Here is a 21,921-nt window from a genome sequence, read left to right as displayed (position 1 = left end):
CCTGCCTCCTTTTCATTGTCAAACAATGTCCCATGGAAAGGCAACCCTGTGCAATTGAAAGAGCTCTTAGTGTGAAGTCAGAGTATGACTTCCCTGTATCTGGGCAGCCCTGGGCAAATCACCTCTTTGGGACTCAGTTTCTTCAGATGTAGAATGAGGGAGGTGAGGAAGGGGTGAAAAATTACAAACTCGAAATGACTGAATGAAAATATATTCTACATCCCTAATAATAAAAGAATATAATAAAATAAAAATATGAAAATAAAAAATAAAAGCACATCTGAGGTTTACATACAGAGAGAGAGAGAGAGAGGAGCCATTCAATGCTGGAGGGATATGTGGAAAGGCCAGCTGTTTCTTCTTTCTGATGCTCTCCCACCCTTGCCTCCTCCTTCCAGCTTAGACTCGGCTGCTTTCCCCCCCTCCCCCATTCCCAGGGCTGCGATAGGAGGGAAATCTAGGCAGCGCAGCCACGCCCTCTGATACAGGACCGAGTTCTGCCAATATCATCTCCGCTGCAGTAGGCTGTGGAGGCTGCGCACTGTGCGGGGACTGCGGTAACGGCGGCGGCGGCGGCGGCGGGCAGAAGCTGCAGATGCCGAGAGAATGACCGGGGCAGCGGTGCTGTGGCAGCCTTGCGGCAGCCCTGGGCGTCGGCGGATCAGGTTCCTCCGGGGGCTGCTGCTGCTGCAGTTGCTGCTTCTGGCACCGCGATCGGAAGCCTCGGATCCTCAAGTACCCCTGTTGCTGTGGTCCAGTTCCCCGGGTTTGCGGGCCTCCATGGAAAACCCTTATGAAGGTCACATCTACACCCGTCCTGAACTTTACACCTGCCTGGACCCCATTCTGGAGAAGGGCCCCCAGACTGTACTGCTGATCCTGCAGGAAAAGCTGAGACTGGAGGATTTTACTGCTTTCGGTGAGGTGCTCGGCGACAAGCCCGAGAGTCCCTTCCCCAACCTGCAGGAGGTCCTGGAAAGGGCCCCCTCCTCCTTGGTGCTGCCAGCGGTGGGCTGGTCTGCAGCTGCCACCCTGACCTCTTACCTGACCCAGAAGTTGGGTACCGGACCTCTTCATGTGGACCAGGCATCCCTGAGAGAGCTGACGGTGAACACCACCCACCCTGTACTGCTCCTCGTGTACATACCCTCAGCTGCTGGCAGTGACTTGGGGGCTCACAAGGAAGCCCTCGCTGGCCAAGATAAGATCCTTGGGCAGGTGCTGAGCAGGCTCCAGGCAGAAGGAAAACCCTACACAGCCTTGCTCACTGCTCTTCGGCCTTCCAGGGCAGCCAGAGATCTGTCGGTTGTGTCCAGGGGCCTGGGGCAAGAGTATAAAGCCCAGCCAGCCTGGCCACCAGCCCTGCCACCGGTAAGCTACAGTGACACGGAGCCTCGAATACTGTTCTGGGCCAGGCACTTCTCAGTGAGCTATGACAGCCAGACACAAGACCTCACTTCCCTCACCTTCGGAGCCCCAGAGCTCAATTTGACTGGCTCCAGCTGGAATGACTCCACTGCCCAGCTTGTGATGACCTACAACAACCTCTTTGGTCCGTTCTTGAGGCTGAGGTTCAGTATGATCAATCACTTCTACCCAGGGTCGCACCGCAGCTGGTTCACCATGGAGGGGCTCGAGATCAAGACCCACAACTCGACTGCCTTCTTCAGTTCTGTGCAGGTCATCGCACCCAGCACCTACTCCTATCACTGCCAGTATGTAAGCAGTGACCCCACCAAATGGGGCCTTCTGATGCCTCATGATCTTCGCTCCCCCTGGAGTGTAACTCTCCAGGATTTCCAGATCCAGGCCTTCAACCTGTCCGGTGGCAGCTTTTCAGGTGCCAGCGACTGTGCAGCCTTCTTCTCCCCTGCTATTTGGATGGGACTGGTCTCTTCCCTCTTCATGCTCTTCTGCATTACGTTTGGGGTACATATAATCTTTAAACTCAAGTCCCTGAACCGTTTTGATGAATACAAAGGGGACCCCCTCTTTGAACCCCTTATGGACTGATGCTGTGCAAAGATTATAGGTCTAGTTGTGTGTCTATTTTTCTTGTCCCCTTGTCCTGAAGGCCTGAAAGGAGCCTCTGCTTTCACTTTGTTCTTCCTCAGTATCTAGGGTTCCCCATGCCTAGCTCCTCACCTCTCCCATCTAATTTAGCAAGCATTAATGGGGTGCTTCCTGTGCTCAGCGCTGGGGACATGAAGACAAAAATGAAGGACACACTGCTCTCAAGGAGTGAGAGTTGTTTTATTACCTGCCTGTTGGGGGAGCATGTGTAGACAGGGTTCATAGATCTAGAGGTGAGAGGGATCTTAGAGGCCATCTAATCTGACTCCCTCATTTCACAGGTGAGGAAACAGAGACCCAAAGGAATTAAGTGGCACCCCAAAGTCATATAACTAGTGACAGAGAGAAATGGGGTAGAAACCCATGACCTCTGACTCCAAATTACGAATTTTTCCACTGCACCATTTTGGTTTCAATCTGCCTTCCCTTCGAAATCAGTGCCCATAACAAATACACCCCACTGGAAATCTGGGAGGCCAAAGAAAAACGTAGAAGAGAGCTTAGCTCTGAATCTTGGGAATACTTTAATGCAATGAATCCTTGCTGGTGTGGAGAAGGGAGACACCCGTTTAATACCCTCCTCCAATCCCCACAATCAAATCTAGGTCCAATAAGGACTGTTTTATCAGTATATAAAGAGAAACTCCTCATTTGGGGGGGGGGGTTGAGGAGACACCAAAGCCATTTTAATCCCTTTTCTCTCCATGCTGGCTGCCTGCTCTTAGACATTTCTCCCAATGCTGCAGATCAGGAGGTAATGGGTTTCCACTTGTTGGCTACAGGGTCAGGGGGATAATTGTTCAGGGTATAGGCTTAAACAGATGATATCTCTTTCAACTCTTAAGATCCTATGATACTATCAAGAAGGGTTATACAGGAACAAATATTGTCTGCCTGCATGTGAGAGATTTCTGGGCCTGCTTCTGGCCATATGAGACTCATGAATGAGGACCTTGCATGATAGATGGCTTCTTTCCATAGGACCTATATTTAATCTTGTATGGACTGATTTATATATTTGATCTCCAATAAGGATTAGTATTCCTCCCCCTTCCTTCCAGCACATAGTATAGTGGCTGATAAATAGGGAGAGTTTAATAAATGCTGTCATTAAATAAAAATTCCTCTTCTTGTCTGCTGAGCCATCAGAGCTCAGGAGACTAAGGTAGACACAAAGGGCTTTCTTCCTTCCTGGCTCCGAATCACATAGAGTGGTTCCAGCTGGGTTCCCAGTGTTAGGTGAGAAAGGGGCAAATGCCCTCTCTCTCACCTGGCCCCCATGTGGTCATGATGTGGCCGCCCTTATATTCACTGTTTGTTCTTAACCTTTGGTGAGTGACTATCCCCTGGTGCATGTGTCCAGGACTGAGTATGCTTGAGAATCCCCAAAGTCTGAAGATTACCAGAGGCATGGGAGTGTGGCTGTTAATTTTTTCCACAATGCAGGGGTGGTTCATCACCTGGAAGCTTCTGCATCAGAGAGTACGGGCAAAGATAAAAAAGGTCTGGTCCAATCCTGGCTAGGAATGGTTGGGAAGTGCAGGGTTCTGTGAAGATACTGGTATATGGAGTTAGCACAAAATACTTTCTGTCCTGCTGAAACGTAAATGTTAGTTTACTACAACCAGTTATGACATAAATGCTGTAATTCCTTTTAAACCCATTCTGTGACTGTGTACTGTGGTTCTTTCATGTTCAGCAATTCTTTCAGAGTAGGAATAAACGATTTATTTCAAACCTGATAATTGTTTTTACGTTGAGTATCATTGTTTACCTGCTCCCTCATCTTGGTGAAAATCCTAGATTTGCAAGCCATAAACCGAAGGCTCCCCCAGTAAAAGGGGAGGGGGTGTGTTGAGGGTTGCGACGGCACAGTCTATGAATCGGAGAAGGAAGCGCCCTCTCAAGAGAGTGCAACAAACCACACCCCAATACCTCGCAGACTCTGTAGCCAAGAATGACTAGCGATGATAGAGGGAACATGAAGAGCTCCGCCCATTGAGAGCTGAGGCAGTACGTCACCCCAAAGTCCACGGGAGGGGGGAGGGAACCAGAGAAGTCCCGCCTCTTCGTGACGTCACGGGGCGGTCATTCCCTCGCAGGGCAGCAGATCCTCAGGCACCCCTGAATGCCCACGCTCAGCACCTCTCCTGCGGTCCTACCGGGCCTGGGGGCGTTGCGGGAGTAGTGGTGGGGTGCTGTTGCTAGGCAGAAAAACTGTTCTCAAAGCACCCCGCCCCGGCATGCTCCGCGTTAGCTCCTCCTCGCTAGGAAGCACACAGCCACCGTCTCCTTGGTCTACCCTTGTGTAAGGCCTCAGTACCGCGAGCCGTGTCCATGGCGACGGCGCTTGGGGAGGGCAGTAGGAGGGAGAGAGCGCGGGGCGAGCAGAGCCCCTCCCTGACGGGGCCGAGGACGGCGGCTGGCGAGGCTCAGGCGGCCTCGGCCCTCGGAAGGCTGGTGATGACGAGGCCGGCACCAGCGCTTTAAGGAGTCACGTGCCCCGGAGAGGCCTGCCGCCTCCCTGCTGGGCTTGCGCCTTAGTCCTGCTGCAGAGGCGGGGCGGAGCCCGGAGGTGACCGTGGCTGTAGCACTGTGCTGCCTTAGACGCTGCGGCTGCCCCTGGCGGCGGCAGCCCGTGGGCGATTCTGCTCCGGGGTAAGGAAGGGCGGGCCTCGAGGCGACCGGGCCTGGACGGGCGGGGCGGGGCGGAGGAGCGCTGCGCTTTCTCCTGGGCCGATCCGCGGCCTGCGAGGAAGCCGCGCCCGCTGCCTGCGATGGGGCTGCGGGATCCAGGGGCGAGCAACGACAGCGAGGGAAACTGAGGCCCGGTCCTGGGAGGGGCACCCGCGAGCTCTTTGCTGCGGTCGGGCCCCTTGCCACTCGTCCCTGCGCGCGCTGGGACTTCCCACGGCCGAAGCCGCCCGGACGCTTCCTCCCGCGGGCCTCGGGCCTGGCGGGGAGGGGCGTTGCCGTCATTTTCTGCTGAAAGTGACCCCCTGGGAGCTGCGCCGGGCTCCTTAACGCTTTTCGTCCCTCCAAACGGCTCCGCGGGGAGCCCTAGGAGAATGACGCGGGCGACGTGGGCAACGGGAACCCGCAGAAACGCAGAGTCCCGCCTTGTTGTGGACTGCAGCAAGCTTACTAGCTCCACTTACTGAGGGTGGGCCCGAGGGTGGGAGAGACCACTGTGGCCTCTGTGTTTTTAGTCGTCGGTGCCCCTTTAAATGCCCAGCCCAGTTATGGCGTTTGTTTCTGCCTCCGTGACTCTGGCATGCAGGGTCTGTGACGATGACTGTCTTGGTGCAGGGAAGGAGTGGCAGAATTCTCGGGCCTCTTTCCTTTGTGAGAACTCACCTAGCATCAGCAGAAGAGAAGGAATGCGATTTGGAGCAATCTGCAGCCAGCCATACTAGACTTCAAAGCTAGTTTGCCTTGGTCTCAGAAATCCCACTTTGTTCTCTGGACAGTTTTATCTGTCCTCCCTGCTTGATGTCCACAATTGTGACTCCATAATGTTGTAGGAGGGTTCGTTTCCCTGATCCACTTTTTACTTTTCTGAAAAATGTAAGCACATTTTCACATGGTCTAATGTGGCACCATGACTGCTCTCATAACATACCATTTCTGGGTCTTTTTGCCCCTCTTCATGTCCCTGTAAAGCCGTGTCCATGGATGGGCACTGGTTTGATGGACAGAACACTGAGTTTGGAATCAGAGGATGAATTCCATTATTAAATCCCTGGGGGACCTTGGTCTAGTGTTGCTTCTCCCGTTTGACCTCAGTTTTCTTAGGTTACTCCCCAGCCTTTTGAGAAGATGAGAAAAATAAGAGCCATTATTGATATCTTATAGTCCTTCTGAAAAAATTCATTTTCTCCGTCCAAAAATAATTTAAAAAACATGCTTCCTTCTGCCCTCTTCAGTTCAACAGTTTTCTTACCAGAGGTAAATGGTATGTTTCATCTTAAGTTTTTTGGAATTGTGATTGCTTATTTTGTTGCTTAGAAATACTGTTTTTGAAAGTTCATTATATAGTATTGTGGTTATTGTATGAATTGTTCTCCTGGTTCTCCTTTCATCATTCTGTATTAGTTCCTTCAAGTGTTCCCAGGTTTTCTCTGTAACTATTCCCTTCATCCTTCCTTTCACCAAAGCACCATTCCATCACATTCATGTAACAAAACGTGTTCAGTCATTCCCCAGTTGATGAGCATCTCCTCATTGTTCAGTTCTTTGCCATCAAAAAAAGAGCTACTATAAGTAGTGTTTTACAAAGGGTCTTTTCCCTCCTTTTTTGATTTTTGGGGTTGTGGATGTCAGAAGAACAATTTGAGGTCAAATGCTATGCTCACTTTCAGAGCTTTTTGGCCATATTTCCAATTTTTTTTCCAGAATGGTTGACCAAATTCACAAGTTCGTCAGTTGTTTTCTCACAGTCCCCAGCATTTCTCAGTTTCCCTTTTCTATAATCCTGGCCAATCTCATGTAAAGTGGTACTTGAAAGTTCTTTTCATTCCCATTTCTCTAAGTATTAGGGATATAAGCATTTTTTCCATAAGGTTGATAATAGTTTGGATTTCCTCCACAAAAACCTACCTATTTTTATATATTGATGACTTCTCAATGGGAGGATGGAGCTTATTCTTGGAAATTTCTATATATATCATAGAAATGATACCTTTACCAAGAAAACTTGCTGCTAAATCTTTCTAAATTTCCTAAGTTTCCCCAAAAATCCATGCTGGCTGTTTTTGTTGTTGTTACACATTTTTCAGTTGTATCCACATCTTCATGACCTTTTTGGGGTTTTTTTTAGCAAAGATATTGAAGTGGGCTTCCATTTCCTTCTCCAGGTCATCTTTCAGATAAGGAAGCTGAGGCAAAAAGTGACTGACCCAGGGTCACACACCTAGAGGATCTGAGGCTGCATTTGAACTCAGGTCTTCCTAACTCCAGGCCCAGCTTTCTATGTACTGCAACACCTAGCTGCCCCACATGGCCTGTATATGAGCAAAACTACTTTTCAGGTTGGAGTATCTGACAAAACCATACTGTTGGGACTTAGAGGTGAAGTGTCAGAGGCTAACCTGGGTGACAAAGAGGATCATGCTTCCAGCTGTCAATTACAGGTTTCCTCTTTTCCCCACAATGATCTTGCCTTCCCACCTTGCCCTCTTTCTTAGTGAAATCGTCTTCCACCCTCATGTTTTTCCCCTTCTTACACTTGGTTGCATCCTTCTAAGCTGCATCTGAGATGAGAAGAAAGTCCACGTCGATGGGCACTTCCTGCATAGAAACAAGAGAAAAATTTTGCCACTGTATAACACTCTTTGCAAGCATTACAGAAGAACCCTCTGTAAATAGGATTTATTATCAGAAGGGCAATCTGAAGGAAGCAGTGAAGGAGAAGTGGGGCTCCACAGCTGCCTGGGGACCTCACAGGCCCTGCAGTGCAGAGGCTCTGCCAGGGAGTCTGGAATGTTTTTGTACTTCCTATACCACATGGCATTTGGTGCCTCCCTGCATCCATGGAAGGGTGGGAGGGCACTGCTCAGGTGGGCACTGTGAGGCTCAGAAAACTGAAGAGCCTTGGGCCAGCTCCAGTGTGGGGAAGGCAGGTCTCCAAGCCGCTTCCTCCTCTTGCTCCCACCATTATTCATTGACTTCATGCTCACCCCTATAGGGGGGTTGTGGGCTGCATTTGTTTGAGAGAATTTCCTCTGACAAATAAGAGAAGACTGAGGTTCTGGTACACTATGGAAACATTTGGGGAGTATCCTCTGTGGCGTCAGGAAATCACAGGGGAGCTCTGAGATCCTCACCATTGTGAAGCCTGACACTGACCTTGTGTGAAGTCCTTGCTGACTTAATGTTGACATTTCTTTACAGGCACTCCATTCACTGCCCAGTGTGGGCTTAGGAAGTCTTGGGAAGGCCAGCATCAGGAGATTGACGGTTGGTGATGTTCTCCAGGCCTGGAGACAGCTGGAGAGGCTTTGGAGAGGCCACATCTCTAGGCCAGGTTGGAGAAGAGCCCCCAGACTCAGCTGTCCTTCCTGCAGGACAAGCTGAGCCTTGATTATTTCCCTGCCTATGGCTGGCTCTTTGTCAACGAGGCAGACAGGGCCCCCTGGAAATTGGAGGGTGCCCAAGGCTCCTTGGTGGAGCCTGCTGTGGACTGGTCTGCAGCTGCCACCTTGACCTCTCAGCTGCAGCAGAAGTGGGGAGCCAGCCCTCACCATGTGGAACAGACCACCCTGAGGGAGCTGAGGCTGAACACCCCCACTCTGCCCAGCTGCTGAGGAGAGGGAGCCAGCCACCTTGATGGCACCCCAGCAGTGACACAGAGACATCCCAGGACCAGGGAAACCCAGCTCCAGTCAGAAAAAACAGAACACAGCGCAGCCTTGCAGCCAGTCATTACTGGGCAGCCTCCAGGGTGGCATGGGTGGGTGTCTCTTGTCTGGAGAGCTGGAGGAGTAGCTGCTGGGGGAGACCCTGCCATCCTGGCCATCACCACCACCACAAGTGACATGCAGCACCCTGGAGCTGGGCATCTCCACTCCAAGCAAGGCCTTCCCTGTGACCTAGAACAAGCAGAGAAGAGGCCTGACTGCCCCCTCTACTGTGGAGCTCCAAAGTTCCCTGTGATTGGCTCCAGCTGGATTGACTCCACAGCCCAACTTGTGCTGACCTCGAGCCCCTCTTTAGCTTCTTCCTGGAACTCCTTCTGGTCATTTGCCTTCTCCCCAAGAGCAAGCTGACGTGGATTCACAATGGCTGGGCTTCAGATCCAGAAGGTCAGCTCCCTCCCTGCCTCTATGTAAGAGGCAGGAACACACAAAAGGCTGCCCCCCCTGAAGCTTCCCAGTGTTCCCTCCCCCTGTGGTGGGTGACTCCCAAGGTTTCCAGGCTCAGGCCTTCAGAGTGTCAGTGTCAGAGATGGCTCCTGTGGCAGTGACCCAGATGCCCCTGCCATCTGCCCTTCACTCCCTGTGTCTACAGAGGGAAAGGCCTCAGTTTGAAGGGGACATGACCACCAAAGGTCCCCAGGGCCTGCTGCTAATTGCACTTCTTTGTGGAAGATGCCTTTCTTATTAGGCCCAAAAGAAATGTCCTTGAGGAAGGGAAGGAAGAGGGCTCTGGCTGACATCTAGGTGGGACAGAGGCAGCAGCTAGTGAAGGCCTAGAAGTGAAACTTGGAGCATTGTCCTGGTGTTTGCCAGTTGCAAGATTTTGTTGCTTTGTGACTGGAGTCCAGCAAGCAGTAGTGGAATGGATGGCTTCCAGGGCGCTATCACCTAGACCCGAAGGAAAGAGCAAAGATGGGCGATAGAAAGGGGCTGGGGGAAGAGTTGTTGACAGTGACATGACCCTGAGCTGTATCCCCAGCAGCTGAAAGTCCAGCCACCTCCCCGTGTCTTCCTTTCCTTCCTTTATGTGTCTTATTCCAACCTGACAAAAGAGAAGTCACATAAAGCATCATGGTCCTCAAAACATCCATCAGCCTCTGGCCCATGGAGTCATGGCTCTTAGGGGAGCTTTAGGGGGGCTGCTTGCTCCTGAAAGAGGTGGATTATCCAGGATACAGAGGCAAAGCTAGCATGGATGGCAACAGACCTTCCAATCTGCTGTCCCAACTGATATGGACTGCCTCCCAGAAGGGCTGCAGTATCCTTGTCCAGAGCATGCCCACGGGCTACTGGGTCGTGATGTTTAGAGCGTGTGGTCCTTGGTTCCTTTCCAAAGTGAAGAGTCTTTGGTTCTGCCGTTCCTGATGTGTGTGGACAAGTGGTGTCTGCCTGCATCCCGAGGTGGGAGCTTGGAGGCCCAGCCTCTGGACACTGGATCTCCTGGATGACGGACTGACGCTGTATATATGAGTACCTTCTCTGTAATGATCTTGTTTGTTCATGCAGATCTGTGGTCGAATGCAGGGATTGTTTCTCCTTTTTTCCCCCAAACCTCAGAATATTCCCCAGCGGCTGGCATGTAGTAGCTGCTTTGTAAATGCTTATTTCTTGTAGAGGCAGCTGGCTGTCCCATTCTTGGGTTCAGAGAGACCTGCCTCCAAATCCTGCCCCAGACATGCAGTAGCTGTGCGACCCTGGACAAGTCTCTTAGGCTTTCTCACCTCTGCTTGCTCATCTGTCAGATGGGCAGAAGGCTGGCTCCTCCCTCACAGGGTCAAATGGCATACCATATGTATATTGCTTTGCATACCTTAGGCTGCTGTATAAATGCTAGCTACCATTATCATCTTAACTGTCGCTGGACAGACATTCCCTCAGTTCTCTCCTGAGCCAGAGGAGCTCAGTAGACGCAGATACCTCAAAAGGGTTTTCTTCCTTTCCTTCTGTGAATCATGTAGATTGGTTCCAGATGGGTCCCCAGAGGTGGGAGACAGAAGGGGCAGTGGTCCCCTCTCCTACCTGGCCTTCCCTGGCCATGGCATCATGGCCTCTTCCCCCCGCTCCCATTTTTGTGTCTGACTTTCCTGGTCTTCTTCCACCCAGAATCCCCTGGTGCATCTGTCAAGGCCTGACAGTGAGTGGGACAGCTACCCTGGTCTCAGCAACAGGGGCTGGGGTCAGGGCAAGATTCTGTGTCAGGCAGGGTGGCCAGCAGCTTGATGACCAAGTGGGGACTGCTGTCCCTGGTCCAGTGATGGAGTGGTCCCATACCAGGGTTTTTGGTCTTGATGGTGTTCCCTTTGCCTCCTGCCCTGGACTGCAGGTCTGCCAGGAGGGTCTCAGGCACTTTCTTCTCCTTCTTCTATGTGTAAGGTTTCCTTTGAGTCTTCTCCTGACTATATCGGCTCCCTCTCATTTAATACCATTCCACAAGGCTTTATTCAGGGCCTCTTCTGTGTCCAGTGCTGGAGATACAGAAAATAGTTTTAAAGCCTTCCCTTACCCCAAGGAGCTGGGAGGAGGTTTGTTCTCTTAATCTACTCATTGCCCACGTGGGAGATTTTGAACAGGAAAAGACCTGAGAAGCAAGCTATATAATCTGACTCCTTTATTGTATGCTTGTGGAAATTGAGGCCCCAAGTGGTTAGGCACTTTTCCCAAGGAGAAGCAGGTCAGGCAGTCTTTGAAACCTGTCCTTTGATTCCCAACACAGATTTTGTTCCCTGCAGTAGAATAGGTCTCCCTTGGGGAGGTTGAAGGTAAATGTTATGAGAACTTGGCCCTAGATGACTGGGACTTTCAGCAGCATTCCGTCCCTGCTGCAAGCACCCCAGAAGTCTCTGCTGACTGTCAGAGAAGGGGCAGGAGCTGTTCCTTTTCCATCCCAGACCTCTCTGGTATAGAGGTGTATCTGGGCAATCCAGCAGTACAGAAAAGTCCTCCTTGGGGGAAGGGCCATCACTGCTTCCCAAACCCTTTCCCTCTTCCTGTTGGCTTCCAATTTTATCCCTCTTTCACAACTACCATAGGGCCAAAGAGGGCCCTTCTCCCCCTCCTACTGGAGAGCTTGACCTAGAGACTATGGAACCTTGAGGTCCCTTGTTCTTCCAGAGTTGTGTGATGTTTGCCTTCTGACATAGAAGGGGGCTTGTGCAGAGCATGGGCTGGATGTTCTCAGCCTGTTTCCAGACCTTTGAGGGCCTGCTGCTAGAGAAGGGAGACTCATCTCTGAGGGGTGTGTGTTATAAATGGGGTACTTTCCATTAACCATGTATTTTCCTTTTGTGTACTGAGGTATATATGTGATCACCCAAAAGGAAGGGTTTACTGTTTCTCTGTGTCCCCACCATCTAGCAGCAGGTTTAAAGCTGGGAGGACTTAATCACTCTTTTAATCTCTTGTTAATTGTTTAAAGATTCCTTTTATTGTCTGCTGAAGCAAAAGCTCAGTAGAATTAGTCAGTACAAAAGGGCTATTTTCCTTCCCCACTGTGAATCCTTTAAAGTGGTTCCAGCTGGGTCCCCAGAGTTGGGTGGGAAAGGGGCCAATTGTCCCATCTCCCACCTAGCCTCCATATGGCCACAAGGCCATCCCTATTGTGTGTGTGTGTGTGTGTGTGAGAGAGAGAGAGAGAGAGACCAGTATGTTTGTGGCATCTCTGAGTGGTTATGGCTGCATGGGTGAATCTGAGGCATGTTTGTGTGGGTGTGGATGTGTGACATGTGTTTGTGTGGCGTTGGGTGTGTATCCTTTCTTAATCCTAGGTTACTGAGTATCAAAGTCTCCAGCAATTGGGTGGGTTTATGGAGTGCAAAAGGTGTCAATGTTAGGACAAGCCTGTGGATGGAGCTCTTGTCTTTTCCACAAGATAGCAGTGTTGCCTGGCCAGGAAAGCTTCATTGGAGAATATGGTCCATGGCAACATGTCTCTATAAAGCTTGGCCTTTGGACCAGGAGTGGTTAGACAGGGCCCAGCCAAGGAGAAGTAGAAATGCCTGATGGACTGTCTTGCAAAACCACTTTCCCTTTGGAAGGGGCTTCCCTTTAGCCTCCTCGTGTATTGTAACTCTCGAAATCCTGTTAATCCCGTGATTTTGTGCAGTGATTCTTGTGTCTAAACCTCTTTTCTGCCTTTTTCAGAATAAAGGACTTGTTTCTTACCTGGTTCTTGTGTCTATAGTCTGTAGCCTTGTCCTTTGTCCCCCTCCTTTTTGGGGAGGATGCCTAGACTTGGGAAGCCCCGAGGGAGGAAGGGAGGGAAGGAGGGAATGGGCACTGAGGTCAACAGGCCCTTGACAAAGAGCATCCCTATGAGACAGGAGAGGAAGCTGAGTCACACACAAGTCCCGTGGCTCCCAGGTGTTACGCAGGTCTTCCAGCCTCTGTGCCCACGGCTCGATGTACCACTCCCAAAGAGCTGAGGTGGGCTGGTCCTAGAGCCGCGCCGGGGCAAAGCCGAAGCCTGCCCTTCTCACCTGCCCAGCAGGCAGTCAGTGGCGCCCTGCTGGACCAGCCCTGAGAGACCCCGCCTCGTGACATCACCATGGCGAGGCATTCCCTCAGGGGACCGAAGATCCTCAGGCATCCCAGAATGCCCCTCCGCAAAGTTGAGGGCGGGGAGGGGGTACTGTTGCTAGGTAAAAGATCGTTTCCCCGGGAAACTTCGCCCCCGAAAGTCCAGTGTTAGCGCCTCCTAGATCGGAATAACGGAGCTGCCCTCTCGAGGACCCAGTTAGGGGCCTCTTGATTAAGGCCGCTGTATGCCACACCTCGTCCATGATGCCGGCACTCGGGGAGAACTGGGCTGGAGGTCCGCGCGCGCAAGGCCCTCTCCCTGCCGGGGCCCGAGGACGGCGGCTGGCGAGGCTCAGGCGGCAGCGGGGCCAGAAGGCTGTTGCAGCGCAGGCGGGCGCTGGCCCTTCAAGGAGTCCGCCTCCCAGTTAGGCTCGCGAGTAGGTTCGAGAGGGGAGACGAAGCGGAATCCGGAGGTGACCGCTGCGGTCCCTGTAGCTGCCCCGCGAGGCGGCCGGCCTGTGGGGACCACCACTCTACGCCGGGGTAAGGAAGGACGGGTGGAGCCTGGGCCTGGGCCTGGGCCCATCCGCAGCCTGCAGGGAAGCCGCGCCCGCCTTGTTGTGGACTCGAGCTGTGTCACCAGCAGCAAGCGAGTCAAGGGGCAGCTCCACTTACTGAGGGTGGGCCCGAGGGTGGGAGAGACCACTGGGCCCTCTGTGTTCTAAGTCGTCGGTGCCCCTTTAAATGCCCAGCTCAGTTATGGCCTTTGTTTCTGCCTCCGTGACTCTGGCATGCAGGGCCTGTGACATGACTGTCTTGGTGCAGGGAAGGAGTAGCAGAATTCTCGGGCCTCTTTCCCTTGTGAAAACTCACCTAGCACCAGCAGAAGAGAAGGAATGTCTGATAAGGACCTCATTTCTAAAATACATAGAGAATTAAGTCAAATTTATAAGAATACAAGTCATTCCCCAATTGATATGTGGTCAAAGATATGAACAGGTCGTTCTCAGATGAAGAAATTAAAGCCATCTATAGTCATATGAAAAAATGCCCTAAATCACTATTGATTAGAGAAATGCAAATCAAAACAACTCTGAGGTACCACAGCACACCTATCAGATTGGCCAAGATGACAAAACAAGAAAATGATAAATGTTGAAGATGTGGGAAAATTGGAACACTAATGCCTTGTTGGTGGAGTTGTGAAATGATCCGACCATTTTGGAAAGCAATTTGGAACTATGCCCAAAGGGCTATAAAAGTGTGTGTACCCTTTGACCCAGAAATAACACTTCTAGGGCTGTATCCCAAAAAGATCATACAAATGGAAAAAGGACTGACATGTACAAAAATATTCATAGCAGCTCTTTTTGTGGTGGCAAAGAATTGGAAATTGAGAGGGTGCCCATCAATTGAGGAATGGCTGAGCAAGTTGTGGTATATGAATATAATGGAATACTATTGTGCTATAAAAAATGATGAGCTGGAGGACTTCAGAAAAACCTGGAAAGCCTTGTATGGTCTGATGCTGAGTGAAGTGAGCAGAACCAGGAAAACGTTGTTCACAGTAACAGCCAGGTTGTGGGATAACTAATATTGATAAACTTAACCCTTCCCAGCCATACAAGGATATCTCCAAAGTCCTAGTGATGGAAAATGTTATCCACATCCAAAGAAAGAACTATGGAATTTGAATGCAGATGGAAGCATACTATTTGCTATTTTTTTTCTTTTCTGTTGAGTTTTGTTTCCTCTTTCTGGTGGTTCCTCCTGTTGGTTCTAATTCATACTTACAACATCACTAATGTGAAAATATGGCTTAATAGGAATGTATGTATATAGCCTATATCAGATTGTGCTCTGTCTTGGGGAGGGTGGTAGGGAAAAAGGGGGAGAAAAATTTTAAACTCAAAAGAATATGGAAGTGATTGTTGATATATCAAAATAAATTAATAAAAAAAGAAAAAAAGCAAAATTTAATTTTAATTTAATTAAAAAAAAAAAAGAAGAGACAGAATGCAATTTGGAGCAATCTGCAGCCAGCCATACCAGACTTCAAAGCTAGCTTGCCTTGGTCTCAAATCCCACTCTATTCTCTGGACAGTTTAACTGTCCTCCCTCCTTTATGTCCACAATTGCCATATATGACTCCATAAGGTTGTAGGAGGGTTCATTTTCCTGGTCCACTTTTTACTTTTCTGAGAAATGTAAGCATATTTTCACATGGTCTAATGTGGCACCATGACTGCCCTCATAACATACCATTTCTGGGTCGTTTTGCCCTTCTTAATGTCCCCGTAAAGCCATGTCCATGGATTTCTTTTTTTTTCTTTTTTCTTTTCTCATTTGGGGTTAAGTGACATGCCCAGGGTCACACAGCTAGTAAGTGTCAAGTGTTTGGTGTGAACTCAGATTTGAACTCAGGTCCTCCTGACTTCAGGACCCCTGCTCTATCCACTGCACCATCTAGCTGCCTAAAGCCATGTCCATGAATGGGCACCCAGATATGATGAGTTTGCAATCACAGGATGAATTCTCTGATTAAATCCCTGGGGGACCTTGGTCTAGTGTTGCCTCTACTCTTTGGTCTCAATTTTCCTACCTTACTCCCTAACCTTTTGAGAAGATGAGACAAATAAGAGCCATTATTAATATCTATAGACATTTTAAAAAATCCCTCCATTTTCCATGTCCAAAAAAAAAAAGAAAGAAAGAATACCTCTTTCATTCTGCACACTGAAGTTCAACAGATTTCTTACCAGAGGTAGTCTATTTCATCCTGAGTTTTTTGGGATTGCTATTGCTCATTATGTTGTTTAGAGATACTAAGTTTTTAAACATCAACTGTACAGTATATAATATTTCTGGTATAAATTGTCCTCCTTAGATCACTATTAGTTCTTCCCAGCTTTTCTCTGTAACCATCTCCTATATCACTTCTTCTTACTATTCCATCACATTCAGATGCTTTATTATCCTGTTCAGTCATTCCCCAATTGATGAGAATCCCCTCATTCCTCAGTTCTTTGCCACCACAAAAAGTGCAACTCTAAGTCTCGTTCTACAATGGGTACTTTTCCTCTTTTTTGATTTTTTTGGGGTGCAGGCTTTGGAGCACTCATTCGGTGTCAAGTGCTGTGTTTACTTTCAGGGATTTTGGGGCACATTTCCAAATTTCTTTCCACAGTATTTCACATAACGGGGCAGCTAGGTGGTTTAGTGAGTAGAGTACCAGCTCTGAATTCAGGGGCAACGGAGTTCAAATCTGACCTCAGACCAAATACTTCATACTAGCTGTGTGACCCTGGGCAAGTCACTTAACCCCAATTGCCTTAAAAAAAATTAGTACTCAGAATAATTGACATAATTCAGAAGTTCATCAATACTTTTCTTAGAGCCTTCAGCATTTCTCAGGTTCCTTTTTCTGTAATCCTGGCCAATCTCATGGGTAAGAAGTAGTACTTCAGAGTTCTTTTCATTCCCATTTCTATTAGTAATTTAGAGCATTATTTCCATATAGAAAATGGTATGTTGGATTTCTTCCTCTAAAACCTACCTAATTCTACTCTATTCATTGACAGTTTTCAATGGGAACATGGAAATCTGACTCATTTCTCTATGTATTTTAAAAATTACACCTTAAAAGGAAAAGTGGTTACTAAATTAAATCTTTCTCTCCTGAGTTTCCCCTGAAGGCATTTAGAAGGAAACCATGAAGGAGAAGTGGGGCTCCACAGCTGCCTGGGGACCTCACAGGCCCTGCAGGGCAGAGGCTCTGCCAGGGAGTCTGGAATAGGAACTCCCATGTTTTTGTACTTCCTATACCACATGGCATTTGGTGCCTCCCTGCATCCATGGAAGGGTGGGAGGGCACTGCTCAGGTGGGCGCTGTGAAGCTCAGAAAACTGAAGAGCCTTGGGCCAGCTCCAGTGTGGGGGAAGGCAGGTCTCCAAGCCGCTTCCTCCTCTTGCTCCCACCATTATTCATTGACTTCATGCTCACCCCTATAGGGGGGCTGTGGGCTGCATTTGTTTGAGAGAATTTCCTCTGACAAATAAGAGAAGACTGGGGTTCTGGCACACTATGGAAACATTGGGGAGTATCCTCTGTGGTGTCAGGAAATCACAGGGGAGCTCTGAGATCCTCACCATTGTGAAGCCTGACACTGACCTTGTGTGAAGTCCTTGCTGACTTAATGTTGACATTTCTTTACAGGCACTCCATTCACTGCCCAGTGTGGGCTTAGGAAGTCTTGGGAAGGCCAGCATCAGGAGATTGACGGTTGGTGATGTTCTCCAGGCCTGGAGACAGCTGGAGAGGCTTTGGAGAGGCCACATCTCTAGGCCAGGTTGGAGAAGAGCCCCCAGACTCAGCTGTCCTTCCTGCAGGACAAGCTGAGCCTTGATTATTTCCCTGCCTATGGCTGGCTCTTTGTCAACGAGGCAGACAGGGCCCCCTGGAAATTGGAGGGTGCCCAAGGCTCCTTGGTGGAGCCTGCTGTGGACTGGTCTGCAGCTGCCACCTTGACCTCTCAGCTGCAGCAGAAGTGGGGAGCCAGCCCTCACCATGTGGAACAGACCACCCTGAGGGAGCTGAGGCTGAACACCCCCCACTCTGCTGAGGAGAGGGAGCCGGCCCATCTTGATGGCACCCAGCAGTGACACAGAGACATCCCAGGACCAGGGAAACCCAGCTCCAGTCAGAAAAAACAGCCTCTGCAGCCAGTCATTACTGGGCAACCTCCAGGGTGGCATGGGTGGGTGTCTCTTGTCTGGAGAGCTGGAGGAGTAGCTGCTGGGGGAGACCCTGCCATCCTGGCCATCACCACCACTACAAGTGACATGCAGCACCCTGGAGCTGGGCATCTCCACTCCAAGCAGGGCTTCCCTGTGACCTAGAACAAGCAGAGAAGAGGCCTGACTGCCCCCTCTACTGTGGAGCTCCAAAGTTCCCTGTGATTGGCTCCAGCTGGATTGACTCCACAGCCCAACTTGTGCTGACCTCGAGCCCCTCTTTAGCTTCTTCCTGGAACTCCTTCTGGTCATTTGCCTTCTCCCCAAGAGCAAGCTGATGTGGATTCACAATGGCTGGGCTTCAGATCCAGAAGGTCAGCTCCCTCCCTGCCTCTATGTAAGAGGCAGGAACACACAAAAGGCTGCCCCCCCTGAAGCTTCCCAGTGTTCCCTCCCCCTGTGGTGGGTGATTCCCAAGGTTTCCAGGCTCAGGCCTTCAGAGTGTCAGTGTCAGAGATGGCTCCTGTGGCAGTGACCCAGATGCCCCTGCCATCTGCCCTTCACTCCCTGTGTCTACAGAGGGAAAGGCCTCAGTTTGAAGGGGACATGACCACCAAAGGTCCCCAGGGCCTGCTGCTAATTGCACTTCTTTGTGGAAGATGCCTTTCTTATTAGGCCCAAAAGAAATGTCCTTGAGGAAGGGAAGGAAGAGGGCTCTGGCTGACATCTAGGTGGGACAGAGGCAGCAGCTAGTGAAGGCCTAGAAGTGAAACTTGGAGCATTGTCCTGGTGTTTGCCAGTTGCAAGATTTTGTTGCTTTGTGACTGGAGTCCAGCAAGCAGTAGTGGAATGGAATGGAATGGATGGCTTCCAGGGCGCTATCACCTAGACCCGAAGGAAAGAGCAAAGATGGGCGATAGAAAGGGGCTGGGGGAAGAGTTGTTGACAGTGACATGACCCTGAGCTGTATCCCCAGCAGCTGAAAGTCCAGCCACCTCCCCGTGTCTTCCTTTCCTTCCTTTATGTGTCTTATTCCAACCTGACAAAAGAGAAGTCACATAAAGCATCATGGTCCTCAAAACATCCATCAGCCTCTGGCCCATGGAGTCATGGCTCTTAGGGGAGCTTTAGGGGGGCTGCTTGCTCCTGAAAGAGGTGGATTATCCAGGATACAGAGGCAAAGCTAGCATGGATGGCAACAGACCTTCCAATCTGCTGTCCCAGACTGATATGGACTGCCTCCCAGAAGGGCTGCAGTATCCTTGTCCAGAGCATGCCCACGGGCTACTGGGTCGTGATGTTTAGAGCGTGTGGTCCTTGGTTCCTTTCCAAAGTGAAGAGTCTTTGGTTCTGCCGTTCCTGATGGTGTGTGGACAAGTGGTGTCTGCCTGCATCCCGAGGTGGGAGCTTGGAGGCCCAGCCTCTGGACACTGGATCTCCTGGATGACGGACTGACGCTGTATATATGAGTACCTTCTCTGTAATGATCTTGTTTGTTCATGCAGATCTGTGGTCGAATGCAGGGATTGTTTCTCCTTTTTTCCCCCAAACCTCAGAATATTCCCCAGCGGCTGGCATGTAGTAGCTGCTTTGTAAATGCTTATTTCTTGTAGAGGCAGCTGGCTGTCCCATTCTTGGGTTCAGAGAGACCTGCCTCCAAATCCTGCCCCAGACATGCAGTAGCTGTGCGACCCTGGACAAGTCTCTTAGGCTTTCTCACCTCTGCTTGCTCATCTGTCAGATGGGCAGAAGGCTGGCCCCTCCCTCACAGGGTCAAATGGCATACCATATGTATATTGCTTTGCATGCCTTAGGCTGCTGTATAAATACTAGCTACCATTATCATCTTAACTGTCGCTGGACAGACATTCCCTCAGTTCTCTCCTGAGCCAGAGGAGCTCAGTAGACGCAGATACCTCAAAAGGGTTTTCTTCCTTTCCCTCTGTGAATCATGTAGATTGGTTCCAGATGGGTCCCCAGAGGTGGGAGACAGAAGGGGCAGTGGTCCCCTCTCCTACCTGGCCTTCCCTGGCCATGGCATCATGGCCTCTTCCCCCCGCTCCCATTTTTGTGTCTGACTTTCCTGGTCTTCTTCCACCCAGAATCCCCTGGTGCATCTGTCAAGGCCTGACAGTGAGTGGGACAGCTACCCTGGTCTCAGCAACAGGGGCTGGGGTCAGGGCAAGATTCTGTGTCAGGCAGGGTGGCCAGCAGCTTGATGACCAAGTGGGGACTGCTGTCCCTGGTCCAGTGATGGAGTGGTCCCATACCAGGGTTTTTGGTCTTGATGGTGTTCCCTTTGTCTCCTGCCCTGGACTGCAGGTCTGCCAGGAGGGTCTCAGGCACTTTTTCCCCTTACATATCTAAGGTTCCCTTTGTGTTTTATCTTCTTTATGTCCTCCTCTTAACATTTAATTCAACGAGCCTTTATTAAGTGCCTTTTCTGTGCCAGTGCTAATAACACAATAACAGAAGCCTTCCCTTTTTACAAGGAGCTGGGAGATAGTGTGGTTTTTTTTCTCCTGCATTCACTCATTATTTATGTGGGAGAACCTGTAGGCATGGTTCATAGGTTTGATCTGAACAGAACCTTTTATGAGAACACCTGGACTGACTTTCCTTTTAAAATTGTGGACCTTGAGGTTCAGAATGGGAAATGTCTTTTTCAAGGTGAAGTGGTTCAGTAAATCTTACAGGTGAGATGATACCCATGTCTTCTGACAGTGAATGCATTGATTTTCCCACTGAAGTACAATGTGTCTCTATTTTCTTTCCTGGCCTCTCAACTTCTACTCTCACAAATTAGTTCTTCCATCAGGAGAGATTGGAGAGGCCAAGGTGAATGAGACAGAAAGGTTGGCTGTAAGTCTTTGGATGTCTTGCTTCATCCCCTCTCTGCTGAAAGCATCCCCTGCCCCCCTGCCAACTCTAGGGACACATACGGCTGATGGCACTTCATCCTCTATTCCGGTCCAATTTTCGGGCCCAGCTAGGGGGGAGGGCCTCGCCAGTGAAATGGGTTGTAGAGATATATACATTTGTCCTGTCTACATAGTGAGAAAAATGCCCCTTTGGAACGGAACCACCAATGCTTCCTAAACCCTTTCACTTTTCCTGCCTGGCTTCCCTTATTTTTACTTCCTGTTGTCCATAATTGGGTTAAAATGACGCCTTCTCAACCTCCTCTTTGGGATATTTTTTTTTTTAGAAATTATTGCATAGCTTTGACTACACTTCTACCTTGTATTTGTATGATTGTATGATGCTTGCTTCAGACATGTTACAGTGAGATATACAGAGGGCAGGCAGATGTTCTCACCAGTTTTGTAGAACTTTAGGCGCTGGCTTCTAGCCAAGTGAGACTCTGAGGAGTTTGTGTTGGAAATGACTACTTTCTCATGACTTTGTATTTTTTATTTTTTTGTACTGTCATATATGGAATCACATACAAGAAGGGTTTTAGTATTTCTTTGTGTCCCCAGAATGTAAGACTTGGTTTGAAAAAGAGAAGGCTTAATAACTATTTGTTGAAATTAAAGATACCTCTACTTGTCTCCTGAGCCAAATGGGCTCTGTTGACTCAGATGGAAATTAATGTGCTATTTTCCTTCCCCACTGTAAATGATGTAAAATGATTACAGCTGGGTCCCCAGCGCTGGGTGGGAAAGGGGGCAATTGTCTTATCTCCCACTTGGCCTCCATGCAGCCATGAGTATGTGGCTGTCCTTGTCATTTTTGTGTTTGTATTTTCTTGAGGTTAGGTAAATGAGGATACCCTGGTGCATGTATCCAGGATGTAGGGTAGGCTTGTACATTCCCAAAGATCTTGAGGTTACCTGAGGCCTGTGGATGGGGCACTTGTTTTTTCCACAAAGTAATAGTGTTGTCTGGCCAGGAAGGCTTTATTGAAGAATATGGTCCATGGCAACATGTCTCTATAAAGCTTGGCCCTTGGACCAGGAGTGGTTGGATAGGGCCCAGCCAAGGTGAAGTAGAAATGTCTTATGGGTTGTCTCGAAAAACCACTTTCCCTTTGGAAGTGGCTTCCCTTTAGCCTCCTCGTGTATGATAACTCTCGAAATCCTGTTAATCCCGTGATTTTGTGCAGTGATTCTTGTGTGTCTACACCTCTTTTCTGCCTTCTTCAGAATAAAGGACTTGTTTCTTACCTGGTTCTTGTGTCT

The 21,921-nt window shown here is 49.6% G+C and overlaps 1 protein-coding gene and 1 pseudogene across 1 annotated transcript; both read left to right on the top strand.

Moving 5' to 3' along the window:
* The first annotated feature begins 530 nt into the window (after positions 1-530).
* Positions 531-3,818, top strand: LOC110198806 (V-type proton ATPase subunit S1 pseudogene; annotated as a pseudogene).
* Positions 3,819-8,490: 4,672 nt separating this feature from the next.
* On the top strand, positions 8,491-21,910 carry LOC110198817 (uncharacterized). Its single transcript, XM_078145669.1, has 2 exons — positions 8,491-13,547; positions 17,220-21,910. The coding sequence occupies exons 1-2, from the start codon at positions 13,250-13,252 to the stop codon at positions 17,291-17,293; spliced, it is 372 nt and encodes a 123-aa protein (XP_078001795.1). The 5' UTR covers positions 8,491-13,249; the 3' UTR covers positions 17,294-21,910.
* Positions 21,911-21,921: the final 11 nt, after the last annotated feature.

Source organism: Phascolarctos cinereus, unplaced genomic scaffold (genome assembly GCF_003287225.1).
Source record: "Phascolarctos cinereus isolate Bilbo 61053 unplaced genomic scaffold, phaCin_HiC Scaffold_726;HRSCAF=1367, whole genome shotgun sequence".
NCBI lineage: Eukaryota > Metazoa > Chordata > Mammalia > Diprotodontia > Phascolarctidae > Phascolarctos > Phascolarctos cinereus.
This window is presented reverse-complemented; position numbering and strand designations above follow the sequence as displayed.

Excerpts from the sequence above, each read along its gene's own strand:
- LOC110198817 (XM_078145669.1), top strand. The coding sequence starts at position 13,250 with ATGCCACACCTCGTCCATGATGCCGGCACTCGGGGAGAACTGGGCTGG. Across the intron at positions 13,548-17,219 it reads GACCACCACTCTACGCCGGG|GCACTCCATTCACTGCCCAG; the intron begins GTAAGGAAGGAC and ends ATTTCTTTACAG.